General features: G+C 68.1%; 2 protein-coding genes across 2 annotated transcripts in view; one reads left to right on the forward strand and one right to left on the reverse strand.

The window, feature by feature from the left end:
• Positions 1 to 5,050, reverse strand: part of FLNC (filamin C) — a 29,403-nt gene extending 24,353 nt beyond the window's left edge. Inside the window, exons 1-7 of the mRNA XM_058022411.1 lie at positions 4,714 to 5,050; positions 2,488 to 2,736; positions 1,853 to 1,950; positions 1,389 to 1,539; positions 765 to 883; positions 556 to 633; positions 310 to 472 (exon numbers count right to left, since the gene is read on the reverse strand). Coding sequence (XP_057878394.1) covers positions 310 to 472; positions 556 to 633; positions 765 to 883; positions 1,389 to 1,539; positions 1,853 to 1,950; positions 2,488 to 2,736; positions 4,714 to 5,050 — 1,195 coding nt within the window. The remainder of the gene's footprint in view (positions 1 to 309; positions 473 to 555; positions 634 to 764; positions 884 to 1,388; positions 1,540 to 1,852; positions 1,951 to 2,487; positions 2,737 to 4,713) is intronic.
• Positions 5,051 to 10,937: 5,887 nt separating this feature from the next.
• OPN1SW (opsin 1, short wave sensitive) lies at positions 10,938 to 13,523 on the forward strand. Its single transcript, XM_058022427.1, has 5 exons — positions 10,938 to 11,280; positions 11,850 to 12,018; positions 12,159 to 12,324; positions 12,690 to 12,929; positions 13,401 to 13,523. The coding sequence occupies exons 1-5, from the start codon at positions 10,938 to 10,940 to the stop codon at positions 13,521 to 13,523; spliced, it is 1,041 nt and encodes a 346-aa protein (XP_057878410.1).
• The last annotated feature ends 699 nt before the right edge of the window (positions 13,524 to 14,222 follow it).

A 14,222-nucleotide genomic window follows, 5' to 3' on the forward strand; every position in this document is an offset into this window, starting at 1 on the left:
ACATCGAGGCCACCTTGAGGACACTTCCCCAGAGCCACCTGGCCAAGCTGGAATGAGAAGGAGGTGTCCCCAAGCCACCATGAGATCATGCCATGGCCCTGCCACTCCAGGGACACATGCCCAGAGCCACCAGGCACCCTGTGTCACCATGAGGACATGGACAGTGCCAGCGTGCCATGTCACAGCCACAGCACCACAAGGACACGTCCTCAAAGTCTCTGGGTCACACCACGGCCGTGCCACCATGAAGGCACGTCCCCATTCTCCTGGCCATGCCAGGGACACGTCCCCAGAGCCCCAGTGCCCCACCTGCAGTGTAGATGTCGAAGTAGGTGGCCTTGTTGGCCACGTTGCCCACGGGCTCCAGGCCGGGGCCCCGCGCCGTGACCTTGCTGGCATCGCCCAGGGCCATGCCCACGTTCACCCCAAAGGGGCTCCCGTCAATGTTCTGCCCCGCGAACAGCACTGTCACCTGCAGGGCGACACCAAGGGCGTCAGGGGACACCCGGGGGGTCAGGGGACACCCGGGGGGTCAGGGGACACCCGGGGGCTCACCTTGTGCAGCCCCCCAACCTTGGGGACGTAGGTGACGCTGTACGTTCGCTTCTTGTCATTGTTGGGGACCACCTTGGCCTGCAGTGGGAGAGACCCCAAAATGGGGGGAAGGGGGGTGACACAGAGCTGGGGCACTGGGGGGTGTCACGGGGGGGTCTCCCAGAGAGGGAGGCTGGGGGAGCCCCCAGAGGGGGGCCAGGCCCCTGTACCTCCTCAGTGTGTCCCTCGGGGTCCTCAACGTAGACCAGGACCTCGCCCACGCCCGCCTCCAGGGTCTCCACGGTGAACTGGGCAGGGCGCAGCACCACGTTCCCCTGGGGCTCGATGCCTGCGGGTGGGGGGAGTCAGGGGGGGACCCCGGACCCCAAAACCCCCCAGGACTTTGGGCCCCCAGGTTGTCCTTGGCGGCAGCAGGGGGTCCATGGTGGTCTCCTGGGTATGGGCAGGTGAGCCTGGCAGGACTTTGAGGGTCCCTGCTCATCGGGGGACTCTTGGGGAGCCCTGGGTGGGGAGTGCAGACCCTGGGGCTTCCCTCAGGTGTCCCTGGGCACAGTGACACCCAGGACTGGAGAGGAGTCCCTGGGCTTGGGGGTGTCCATGGTTCACTGTCATGGCCCAGGTACTCTCTTGTGCTGGGCTGCACAGCCCCCCACCCAGTACCCTCCCCGTGTGCCCCATGTGCCAGTCCCGGTACCCTCCCCGTGTGCCCCCTGTGCCCCTGAGCTCCCCCTGCATGGGCTCCGTGCCCTTCTGTGTCCCATGTCCCACCTGTGCCAGGTTCCCCAGCCCCTGGTGCCCCCCCAGGTGCCCCCCAGGTGCCCCCAGCCCCGTACCGGGCCCGTAGGCACGCGCTCGGCCGGGCTCGGGGAGCCGGGGCCGCACGGGGGCCCCCGGCCGCAGCTTGGCCTTGGGGAACTGGGACAGGTACGTCATCACCGAGTGCTCGTCCACGTTGGGGTCCACGATCTCCTCGGGGGCGATCACCTGGGGGAACCCAGCACCGTCAGACCCTCCTGGCACCCTCACCCTGGGGACCCTGCTGGGGAGCCCCCGCCACGCTCCCCACTGCCAGGAGAGACCCCGACACCAACACCCTCCTGGGACCCCGACACCCTCCTGGGACCCTCCCTGCCGTGCTGGGGAACGCCCCCACCCACACCCCCACCCGCAGGTGCCATGGGGCACCCCGGGACCCCTGTGGATCCCCAAGGACACCCCCAGGACACCTGGGTGAGTGCCAGTGCCTCCCACACCCCTGGGAGACCCCCGCAGTGCCCCCCACGCCCCCGTGCCGTACCTGGGGCACTCCCAGCCAGTCGTCTGCCTGCTGCATAGCCTCCCGAGCGTTCTGCACCGGCTTGTTGGGGTCCCACTTCTCCCAGTCTGGGCACAGACCTGCAGGGGGGCAGGAGGGTCAGGGGTGCACCCTGTCCTGGACCCTCCTGACCCCGTCCTGCCCCCCGTCCTGACCCCCCCTTCTGCACCTGCTGCCCCCAGTATCTCCATCGGTGCCCCCCAAGCCAGCCTGCACCCCGTACCCTCCATACCCCTGTCAGCAGCCCCCTGTCCCACCCCTTGCCCCCCATCCCCTATTCCCCCCTCACCTGGGGCTCAGTTTCCCCCCATTTCTCCACCCCATTTGCCCCCCCATCCCCGCTGCTGCTCCTCACCCGGGGTGCAGTTCTCCCCCCCATTTGTCCCCCATTTGTCTCCTCATTTGTCCCCTCATTTGTCCCCCATTTGCACCCCATTTGTCCCCACTCCTCACTCGGGGCGCAGTTGCCTCTCATTTGCCCCCCATTTATCCCCCATTTGCCCCCATTTTCCCCCCCTCCCCTCCTCACCCGGGGCGCAGTTGCCCCCCATTTGCCCCCATTTGTCCCCCCATTTTCCCCCCATTTGTCCCCCCATTTCCCCCCATCCCCTCCTCACCCGGGGCGCAGTTGTCCACCAGCGCTCCCAGCGCTTTCCCGTCGCGCCAGTCGCGGTTGAAGTTGGTGATGGGCAGCTGCGGCACCTTGTGCTGGATCCAGCCCAGCAGCCGCTGCTTGGGGGTCTGGTGGCGCCCTTCGTCGTCCTCCTCCTCCTCCCACATGGGCATCGAGATGGAGTAGTGCAGGATGAGGGTCCAGATCAGCCCCAGGATCAGCTTCAGGTTCCCGTCCACGATGGCTTTGCTGTCTGCGGGGGAGGAACGGGGCGGCTGAACCCCGAGATCGCTCGGGACTCCCCCGGGCACCCCGACATCCTGTGGGACCCGCGGGGGGACCCCGGAACCGGAGAGTCGCGGGATCAGCCTCAGGGATCACCCCCAAACCTCAGAGGACCAGCACGGGCACCGCTGGGGCACCCCCAAACCTCAGAGGACCAGCACGGGCACCCCTGGGGCACCCCCAAACCCCACAGCACCAGCACGGGCACCCCTGACACCTCGAAACGCCACAGCACCTCCACAGGGACCCCTGGGGCACCCCCAAACCCCACAGCACCAGCACGGGCACCCCTGACACCCCGACATCCGCGGCACAGGGGGCGCACCCCAGACCCGTCCCGGGGCGCCCCGACACCCCACGGGAGCCCGCACCCCAAGGCCTGCCCGGGGACACGCCAGAAGCGAGGGAGGAGCCCAGGACAGCGCCCCCCGAGCCCCCCGAGCCCCCGCACCGCCCTGGGGAGGGGGCGCAGCCCCCAGTGAGCGCCCGGGAGCGCCGCACCCCGCCCGCCCCGTGGATTCCTGGAGCGCCACCGAGGGGAAACTGAGGCACGGGAGGGCCGGGGGGAGGGGGCCCGAGGCATCCCGGCCCTCCCCCACCGCCCCGCGGGGCGGACCCTCCCCCGCTCCCCTCCCCCGCCGCTTCCCCCCCGAGCGATCGCGTTTCAGGGAGGAAATGGGGGCTGTGGGAGGGGGCGGGAGCTGGGGGGCAGCACCTGGGGGGGGGGGCAGAACTCGGGGTCACACCTGGGGGGGTCCCCAAAGTTCGGGGTCACACCTGGGGAGGGGGGGCAGAACTCGGGGTCACACCTGGGGGGGTCCCCAAAGCTCGGGGTCAGGCCTGGGGGGGCCCAAAGCTCGGGGTCAGGCCTGGGGGTCCCGGGGGCACAAGGACGCGCGTGGGAGGGGCGGTGATGGCGCGGGGGGGCTCCGGCAGCCCCGGTGCGGCCGCGCGGGGGGGCCCAGCCCTGCCCGTGCCGGGGGGGTCACGGCGCAGCTGTCGGCTGGGGGTGGGCGCTGGGGCCCGGCAGGGGTGGGTGCGGGCCGGGCCGGGCCCCCCCGCGCGTGAGATCAGCGCCCCGGCCCCGCGCCAAGCGTGAGCTCAGCCCCCCCGCGCGGCACGGCCCGGCCCGGCTCGGCACAGCCCGGCTCGGCTCGGCTCGGCACGGGCCGGACCCCCCGGCTCGGCTCGGCACAGCCCGGCTCGGCACAGCCCGGCTCGGCTCGGCTCGGCACGGGCCGGACCCCCCTGCTCGGCTCGGCCCGGCCCGGCTCGGCACAGCCCGGCTCGGCACGGGCCGGACCGCACACCGCACCGCCCTCCACACGCACCCCTGCACACCCGCCCGGTGCCTCCAGCCTTGCACGCTCACCCCCATTGCCATTGCCATCCCTCCGCCGCTCTTGCACACTCGCCCCGCTCCTGCTCCCGTCACCCTCCCCTTGCACACTGATCCCCATTCTCACCTGCCCTTCGGCCTCACTCTTGCACGCACCCTCCGTTCCCATTCATCCATCGCCCTGCTCTTGCACACTCACCCGCGGGCCCATCCTCATTTGTCCATCGTGCCCCTTGCACACTTATCCTCCCCTCCCACTCCTCCATTCCCCACCGGCGCGCTCTCACCCTATTCACACCCATCCATCCATCCCTCCCTTTACACACTCATCCATGTCCTCACTTGTCCACCCCTGCCCTCGTACACCCACCCTCCATTTCCCATTCCCCCATCACTCCCACCCTTGCACACCCATTCCTCATCCTCATTTGTCCATTGGCCTTGCACGCTCACCGTGCCCCATCCTCACGGCACCCACAGCCACGCTCTGCCCACGGCACCACCCCTGCCCGGCCTCGCACACTCACCGTGCCCATTCCCCCTCCACCCTCACACCGTTCCCCTTGCACACCCACCCACGGACACCGTCCCCCCTTGCACACCCACCAATGGACACGAGCTTGATGTGCTCCCGCTCCAGGAACTCGAGGGCCACCGAGACGTTCTCCAGCTTCATCTGGCGGAAGTTGGGGCGCGGGTGGTGCTTGCGCCCCATCTTCTTCTGGCTGAGCACCTCGAGCAGCGCGATGAGGCGCAGCCCGTCGCTCAGGTCGCGCTGCAGGTCCACGATGCGCTTCTGCACACACTTGAGGTGCTCGTTGCACCAGCGCGTGAACGTGTTCTGCTGGATCTTCTTCCAGGGCGCGTCCTCCGCAAGGTCCTTCTCGGTGGCCGGCAGCTCCTCGGGGTCCTCGCCCGGCGCCGCCTCGTACGTGGAGTTCATCCTGCGGGGCTGGGGGCTCCTCGGTGGGCACGGGGGTCCCGAGTGGACGGGGGATAGTCCTGGGTCACTTGTGGCGCTGGGCGGGGGTCGCGGGTCAGTCCCGGTGTCCCGGAGGGATCCTGGCACCGTGGGGCGGGTCCCGAGTCGGGGCCGGGGTCCTGTGGGGGTCCTGTGGGTGCCCGGGGTGGGGCTCCTGGGTGCCGGTGGCGAGGCTGGCGCTGGGGCCGCTGTCCCGGGTCGGGGCCGCTGTCCCGGGTCGGGCCGGTGTCCCGGGTGGGGCCCTGGCTGGGTGCTGTGCCCGCTGTGGGTCCCGGGGCTGGGCGATGGCGTCCCGGGTCAGTCCCGGTTCCGGGGCAGGGGTCCGGGTGGGTCTCTGTGTCCTGGATGGGGTCCCGGTTCCCGCAATGGGGCACGGTGTCCTCGGTCAGTGCCGGTGCCCGGGGACGGTCCCGGTGCCCGGGGTCAGTACGGGCGCCTGAGGACGGGCTCCCGTCCCAGTCCCGCTGTCCCGAGAGGGGCTCGCTGCCCGGTACCGGTGTCCTGGCTAGGGGTCCCTATAGCCGGGGTCGGGGCCGGTGTCCTGGCTCTGTCCCGGTGCAAGTTCCCGGTGCCGGGGTCGGTTCCCGGTGGGTTCCCGGAGGGCTGGGGGTTCCGGAGGGGTCCCGGCTCGGTTCCCGAGTAGCTCCCGGAGCGGCGGGGTCCGGTGTGTTCGCGGTGTGTCCCAGGAGCGCTCCTGGGCCAGGGGCGACGGCGGCAAGTGGCGGGGCCGGGGGGCGGCGGCGGCTTTAAGCGCTGCCCCGGCCCGGCCCGCCCCGTCCCGGGGAGGGACCGAGCCGGAGGGACGGAAAGACCGCCCGGCCGCCGGGGTGGGGGGCCCGGCCCTCGCTATTTACGGCCCCGGCCTCACAGCCGGACCTCCGGACACCGCACCCCAAAACCGCCGGGCTCCGGCACCCCCAAACCCCGGACACCGGCACCCCAAAACCGCCCGGCTCCGGCACTCCCCAAACCCCGGAGCCCCGGACATCGCAACCCAAAACCGCCCGGCTCCGGCACCCCCGAACCCCGGACACCGGCACCCCAAAACCGCCGGGCTCCGGCACCCCCCAAACCTCAGACCCCGGGGTCGGCACCCCCCAAACCTCGCACTGCGGCACCCCAGAACCCCGGATCCGGCACCTCCTGAAACACGAGATCCCCGCACCCCCGACTGTGGCACTCCCGGACCAAGGCTCCCCCGAGCCCCGGCACCCCCGAACCCCCAAACCCCGGCAGTTCCAAAACCACACAGACATCAGCTCCCCTAAAGCTCTGACACCCCTAAAACCTCTGTAACCTCAAACACCAGCACGCCCAAACACCGATACAAACACCCCAAAAGGCCGGCACCCACAGACTCCCAAACACTGCACCCCAACACCCCAAAACTCCCCAAATTCCCTGAAGTCCAGTGTCACAGCTCCTAAACTCTGGCACCTCGGAACCCCCTGCCCCAGACATTGGCACCCCCAAGCTTTGCAGGCTGAATCACTGGCACGCCTAAACTTCAGCACCCCCAAACCTCAGCACCCCAAACCTCGGCCCCCAGGTACCCCAGCCTCCCTACATGAAACACTGGTACCCCAAATCCCGGTATCCAAACACCCCCGAAACTGTGTCACCCCAAAATCTGGGCACCGCCAAACTCCAGGATCTACCCCCAATAACCCCAAATACGTGCAACCTCGACACCCCAAAACCTCAGCACCCTATAGCCCAGGCGCCCCAACACTCTGTTATCCTGATACAGCTGTGCTTGATACCCCAACACCGCAGACACCCCAATGCTGCAGCCCCCACAGCACAACGCACCCCAAACCCCCCCAGACTTCCTCGGAACCCCCTCACTCATCCCTTCCCCCTCGGGAACCCCTGAAAAACTCACATGGACACTCTCCCAGCCCCAGGGGCACAGCCGAGACCCCACAGACCCTCCCGGGACCCCCTCTGGGGCAGCCCCCGGGACCCCTCCCCAGAGCCACCCCCGCCGTGGAACCCCCCCAGCCCCCCTGGCCGTGCCTCAGTTTCCCCATGGCAGTGGCCCATGCCTGGGGAGGGGGCTCGCTCATATTTGGGGTGCGCCCTGAACCCCGCTGCCCCCAGTCTCTCTTATGTCCCCCCCATTCCAGGCACCCTCGGGAGGCGGGGGGGGACACTTGTGTGACCCACATGTGTGTGCTTTGGGGGACACTTGTGTGACCCACATCTGGCCCTTTGGGGGACACTTGTGTGACCCACACGTGTGTGCCTTGGGGGACACTTGTGTGACCCACATGTGTGTGCTTTGGGGGACACTTGTGTGACCCACACGTGTGTGCCTTGGGGGACACTTGTGTGACCCACATGTGTGTGCTTTGGGGAATACTTGTGTGACCCACACCTGGCCCTTGGGGGGAACACTTGTGTGACCCACATGTGTGTGCTTTGGGGGACACTTGTGTGACCCACATCTGGCCCTTTGGGGGACACTTGTGTGACCCACATGTGTGTGCTTTGGGGGACACTTGTGTGACCCACACCTGGCCCTTGGGGGGACACTTGTGTGACCCACACCTGGCCCTTGGGGGGGACACTTGTGTGACCCACATGTGTGTGCTTTGGGGAATACTTGTGTGACCCACATCTGGCCCTTGGGGGGACACTTGTGTGACCCACACCTGGCCCTTTGGGGGGACACTTGTGTGACCCACATCTGGCCCTTTGGGGGCTGATTTGGGGCGTATCGTGTTCCCCCTGTTCCGGTGCCTGCCCTGGAAGCTTCCAAGGGAAGGGGGGGGGGCCGGGTGCACCCCGAGGTGACAACGGGTGACAAGGGGTGACGTGGGGGGGGTGACGCGGCGGCGCCTGCGCCAACACCTAAAAATAACCTGCCGAGTCAGAGCCACGCAGCAGCACCCGAAATACCCGGGGGGCGCGGGGGGGCACCCCCACACATCATCACCCGAAATACCCGGGGGGGGGCTCACAATGGGGGGGGCACCCCCACACATCATCACCCGAAATACCCGGTGGGTGCTGCCGGTACCAGTGGGTGCTCCCAGTACCAGTGGGTGCTCCCAGTACCGGTGGGTGCTCCCAGTACCGGTGGGTGCTCCCAGTACCGGTGCGTGCTCCCAGTACTGGTGGGTGCTGCCGGTGCCAGTGGGTGCTCCCAGTACTGGTGGGTGCTCCCAGTACCGGTGCGTGCTCCCAGTACCAGTGCGTGCTCCCAGTACCAGTGGGTGCTCCCAGTACCAGTGGGTGCTCCCAGTACCGGTGGGTGCTCCCAGTACCAGTGGGTGCTCCCAGTACCGGTGCGTGCTCCCAGTACCGGTGCGTGCTCCCAGTACTGGTGGGTGCTCCCAGTACTGGTGGGTGCTGCCGGTGCCAGTGGGTGCTCCCAGTACCAGTGGGTGCTCCCAGTACCGGTGCGTGCTCCCAGTACCGGTGCGTGCTCCCAGTACCAGTGGGTGCTCCCAGTACCAGTGCGTGCTCCCAGTACCGGTGGGTGCTCCCAGTACCGGTGCGTGCTCCCAGTACCGGTGGGTGCTCCCAGTACCAGTGGGTGCTCCCAGTACCAGTGGGTGCTCCCGGTACCGGTGCGTGCTCCCAGTACCGGTGGGTGCTCCCGGTACCGGTGGGTGCTCCCAGTACCGGTGGGTGCTCCCAGTACCGGTGCGTGCTCCCAGTACCGGTGGGTGCTCCCAGTACCGGTGGGCGCTGCCGGTGCCAGTGGGTGCTCCCAGTACCGGTGGGTGCTCCCAGTACCAGTGCGTGCTGCCGGTACCAGTGGGCACTGGTGGGTTGGCAGTGGGCCCTGGTGGGTGCCGGGGGTCCCGGCAGGGCTGGCAGTGCCGGCGCTGCAGCCCCAGAGCTCCACGCCCAGCACCTCCTCCTGCTCGGCAGCACCCCCGAGCCCCTTCCCCACTCCGGGGCCCCCACCCCAGACCCACAGAGCCACAGAGCCCCAGGATCCCTGAGGCTGGAAAAGCCCTCCCAGCCCACGGAGCCCCAGCTGTGCCCAGTGCCCACCTTGCCCCAGAGCCCTGAGTGCCACCTCCAGGAGCTCCTGGGACACCTCCAGGGATGGGCACCCCAAAGCTCCCTGGGCAGCCCCTGCCAAGCCTGGCTGTTGCCACCGTGCCCTCCCTCTGCCGTGGCCCCCCCGGCCCTGCGCTGTGTCACCCCCAGCCCCAGTGACCGCAGCCCCACAGGGGACATGGGGAGGGACGGGGAGGGACGGGGGGCCCTCTGTGGGGTGTCTGTCCCCTGCGTCCCCACCCTGTGGCACCCTTTTGGGGGTGCCCCTCCATGGGGATGCCCAGTACACACCCGCAGAGCTGACCTGACCCAGTACAGCCCAGTACGGCCCAGTATGGCCCAGTACGGCCCAGTATGGCCCAGTACAGCACCAGCAGAGCTGACCTGACCCAGTACAGCCCAGTATGGCCCAGTACAGCCCAGTACGGCCCAGTACAGCACCCGCAGAGCGGACCTGACCCAGTACAGCCCAGTATGGCCCAGTACAGCTCAGTACGGCCCAGTATGGCCCTGTTGAGCCCAGCACAGCCTGGTACAGCATGACCACACCCAGTACAACCCCATAGGACACAGTACAATCCCGTGGCACAATACAGTGCAGTACAGCCCAGTGTGGTCCAGTACAGCCCAGTACAAAGCTGTAGAGCCCAGTACAAGCCAGTACAGTACAGGCCAACATGATCCAGTACAGCCCAGCAGAACATGGGCTGGGGGTTCAGCCCACCCCATCCCCCTGTTCCTCCCCTGGCCCGTCCCACAGCCCCCCAGCCCCATCTCTGCCCCAGAGCTGGACAGACCCCCAGGGCACCCCCAGGGCGGGCACAGCACCCCCTGGACGTGTCCCCCTGCCCTGACTGAGCTCCCCCGTCCCTGAGGGTCCCCGGTGCCACAGTGAGGTCCCTGCTCCGGCCTTTATAGGCGCCCCAGCCCGGGGGGGCCCCGTAATCCCCCCCTAAGCAGCTTCTGCTCATCCTTCCTGTTCCCCGGGGGTGCCTCGCCTGGGGAGGGACACGGGGGGAGGGAGGGCAGGAAACGCTGGGAGTCCTTGGGACTGAGTCCCAGCAGCGCACCCCCAAAGTGACCCCTCCCCTCCCCTCCCCATCAGTGACCCCCGGCACTGCACCCCAAAATGAACACCCCCCCTCAGACACCCCCCCACCTCCAGCAGTGCCCCCCAGGCTTCCCCTCACCCCTTGATACCCCCAGACTGCCCCCACCTCACCTGGGGTCCCCCCAGCACAGGGATCCCCCAAGCCCAGAACTGGGGACAATTGCCTGGGCGGGGGCAGACGCTTGGGGGGCACCCTGGGGTGTGGGGTGGGGGGCAGCGGGTGGGGGGCTCACAAGGGAAACCCTGAGCTCTCCCCAAGGCGACCAGGGCTGGGCCATCCTGGGGGAGTGGGATCAAGGCTGGGGACCCCTGGGACACCTGGCCATGCTGGGGGTGACCAGGACAGAGCCTGGGGACCCCTGGGGCACACTGAGGAGGACCCTGATGGCATCAGGACTAAGGCCGGGGACCTCTGGCCGTTGTGGTGGGACCAAGACTCGGGCTTGGGAACACCTGAACACCCCAGGAGGAGCAGGACCAAGCTTGGAGACCCCTCCCCATACCCAGCTGTTGGGGGGAGCCCTCGTGCCCCCCCAAATCCCCCAGAGCACCGGCAATCGGCTCGAGCCGGCTCAGGGCGCCGATTAGGGGCTGAGCCCGGTTTAGCCCACCCTAATCCCCAAGTTTGGCCGGGCTGAGCCCTGATCCCCCCTAAGCGGCTTTGGGGGCGCAGGGTATATCAGGGGGGTGGGCGCCCCCCCCCCCAGCACCGCCGCCATGGACGAGGAAGAGTTCTACCTGTTCAAGAACCAGTCGTCGGTGGGGCCCTGGGATGGGCCCCAGTACCACATCGCGCCCATGTGGGCTTTCTACCTGCAGACCATCTTCATGGGGCTGGTGTTCGTGGCGGGCACGCCCCTGAACGCCATCGTCCTCATCGTCACCATCAAGTACAAGAAGCTGCGGCAGCCGCTCAACTACATCCTGGTGAACATCTCCGTCAGCGGCCTCATGTGCTGCGTCTTCTGCATCTTCACCGTCTTCGTGGCCAGCTCCCAGGGATACTTTGTCTTCGGGAAGCACATGTGTGCCTTTGAGGGCTTTGCAGGGGCCACCGGAGGTACGAGGGGACCCTGGGGCACTCAGGCTGCTGCGGCCGGAGATGATGGAGTGACCACTGGGGCTACTGCAGCCAGAGGGGCCGCAGTGATCTCCAACAGGGGCTGAGGGACTTGGGGTGACCACCGTGGTCTGGTAGGGCTCAGGGTATCTTTGACCACCACATTCTGCTAAGGCTTTAGGAGTTGGGGTGACCACCACAAGCTGCAGGGGTGCAGGCATTGGGGGGACCTTCTGGACCTTTAGGAGCTGACCACTGTAGGCTGGTGGGACCACAGGAATCGGGGTGACCACTGCGGTCTGGTGGAGCTGGAGGTGGGGGTGCCCATCATGTTCGTCTGGGGCTGGGGGAGTTGGGGTGATCGTTGTGATCTGAAGGTGGCAGAATGGGTAAGGGCCATGGGTAGGATTGAGCCCTGTGATCTGCTGTGGCTGGAGGAGCTGGGGTCACCACTGAGGCCTGAAGGGAGGGGTGATCACCACATTCTGCTGGGGCTGTAGGACTTGGGGTGACCCGGGGGGCTTTGGGAATTGCGGTGACCCCTTGTCCTGGTGGCCCTGCTCCCCCAGGGCTGGTGACAGGGTGGTCCTTGGCCTTCCTGGCCTTCGAGCGCTACATCGTCATCTGCAAACCCTTCGGCAACTTCCGCTTCAACTCGCGCCACGCGCTGCTGGTGGTGGCGGCCACCTGGATCATCGGCGTCGGCGTCGCCATCCCGCCCTTCTTCGGCTGGAGCAGGTGGGACACGGGGCAGGGGGGCAGGTGGGGAGCCGTGGGGGTGCCAGGTGAGTGCCTGAGGCGCCTGAAGTGCCATGGGGCGCTGTGGGGCGTGAGGCGTGCCCCACGGCGCAGAGCCGGGGCTGAGCACAGGTCTGCAGGTACATCCCCGAGGGGCTGCAGTGCTCCTGCGGCCCTGACTGGTACACCGTGGGCACCAAGTACAAGAGCGAGTACTACACCTGGTTCCTCTTCATCTTCTGCTTCATCGTCCCCCTCTCCCTCATCATCTTCTCCTACTCCCAGCTGCTCAGCGCCCTGCGGGCCGTGAGTCCTGGGGGCACAGGGGACATGGGGGGCACTGGGGACACGGGGGGCGCTGGGGTCAGGCACACCTGGGGCTGAGAGCGAGGGATGGAGAGGGGAGAGGGGCCGGGGGACAGGAGGGAGGGAGGGAGGGAGAGAACAGGGATGGAGAGATGGAGAATTGACTGTGAGCAGGGAGGGAGGGCAGGATGGGGAGCAAGAGGGAGGGAGAGGTGACTGGAGGGATGAAGGCAGGGGAGGTTCCTTGGACAGAAGGTTGGGCAGGAGCACAGGCAGGAGGATGGGCAGGGGCCAGGGGGCTGCACAGGGGCCGGGCGGGGGTCTGGCAGCCCGGGCAGGCCCGAGGTGTCCCTGTCCCCGGGCAGGTGGCGGCGCAGCAGCAGGAGTCGGCCACGACGCAGAAGGCGGAGCGGGAGGTGTCGCGCATGGTCGTGGTCATGGTGGGCTCCTTCTGCATGTGCTACGTGCCCTACGCGGCGCTGGCCATGTACATGGTGAACAACCGCGAGCACGGCATCGACCTGCGCCTCGTCACCATCCCTGCCTTCTTCTCCAAGAGCTCCTGCGTCTACAACCCCATCATCTACTGCTTCATGAACAAACAGGTGACACCAGCCGCACCGCGACACAGACACGGGGAGGGGACACCCAGGGACACCTGGTGATGGGGGCATCCAGGGCTGCCCAAGGATATCTGAGGACCCGGGACACTCAGGGAGACCCCAGCACGGGGAACGCCCAGGGATGGATACCCGTGTGAGGGGACGCCTCACGACACTCAGATAAGGGGACGACATTGGCAAGGGGGACACAGAGAAGATGGGGACACCCCAGGACATTGGGGCAGCGGGGACATGCAGGGGTGCCCAAGGACATTGGGGACCAGGGACACCTGGGGATGGCGCATTCAGGAACACTTGCACGGCCGGGGGTACCGTGACCCCAGGGACAGGAGATGGGGCCAGTGTGGCACCTGAGGGTGTGAGGACAGTGCCAGGGCCGGACACAGGAGCGGTGGGACCCCCAGGCTGAGCTGTCCCCCGTCCTGTGACCCCGTGTCACCCGTGTGCCCGCAGTTCCGCGCCTGCATCATGGAGACGGTGTGCGGGCGGCCCATGTCAGACGACTCCGACGTGTCCAGCTCGGCCCAGCGCACCGAGGTCTCCTCCGTGTCCTCCAGCCAGGTCGGCCCCAGCTGAGGGGCTCCGGCACCGCCCCAGCCCCCGGGACCCCCGGCTGCCCCCAGCTGCCCCCCATGGGGCTGGCTCTGCCCTGGGGGCCAGGGGCCCCGGCCAGCCTAGGATGTAGCGCGGGTGGGACAATAAACCATGGCCGCGGTCTGAGCGCAACGGGGACCCCTGAGCACCTGGGACTGTGGGACGGGGCACCCACGGCACGGGCACCCAGAGACCCTTGGGACGGGGCACCCCCAGCATGGGCACCCAGGGACCCCTGAGCACCTGGGACTGTGGGACGGGGCACCCAGGGGCACCGTGCCCCACAGCAGGGTGGCAATGGGGTGGCTGGGGCTGGCTGTGCCGCATGGTGGGATGGGATGGAGGCCTTGGTGGAGCTGTGCGCCATGGCTGGGTGGGATGGGGGTCTCAGGGGTGGCTGTGCCCCACGGCTGGGTGGGACAGGTCCTGGGAGTGGCTGTGCCCCATGGCAGGGACAGAGGGTGGGTCCCAGGGGAAACTGTGCCCCACGGTGGGGCAGGATGGGTCCCGAAGGTGGCTGTGCTCGACGGTGGTGCCATGGTGGGACCCGGCTCCCCTGTCCCCCTCACACACAGGGAGGGCAGGGAGGTGGGATGGTGCCACCCATCTCCATCTGTGGGGCTGGGGTGGGACCCAAGGGCCCCCATCCATGGGGCTGGGGCTGGGCCCCCCCTGTGTGGG

Source organism: Melospiza georgiana, chromosome 4 (genome assembly GCF_028018845.1).
Source record: "Melospiza georgiana isolate bMelGeo1 chromosome 4, bMelGeo1.pri, whole genome shotgun sequence".
Lineage (NCBI taxonomy): Eukaryota > Metazoa > Chordata > Aves > Passeriformes > Passerellidae > Melospiza > Melospiza georgiana.

What these genes read in the sequence shown, in the direction of transcription:
- OPN1SW (XM_058022427.1), top strand. Translation starts at nt 10,938, where the DNA reads ATGGACGAGGAAGAGTTCTACCTGTTCAAGAACCAGTCGTCGGTGGGG. An exon ending in CCCTTCTTCGGCTGGAGCAG is followed by an intron (nt 12,019 to 12,158) that starts GTGGGACACGGG and finishes ACAGGTCTGCAG; the next exon opens with GTACATCCCCGAGGGGCTGC. An exon ending in ACTGCTTCATGAACAAACAG is followed by an intron (nt 12,930 to 13,400) that starts GTGACACCAGCC and finishes GTGTGCCCGCAG; the next exon opens with TTCCGCGCCTGCATCATGGA.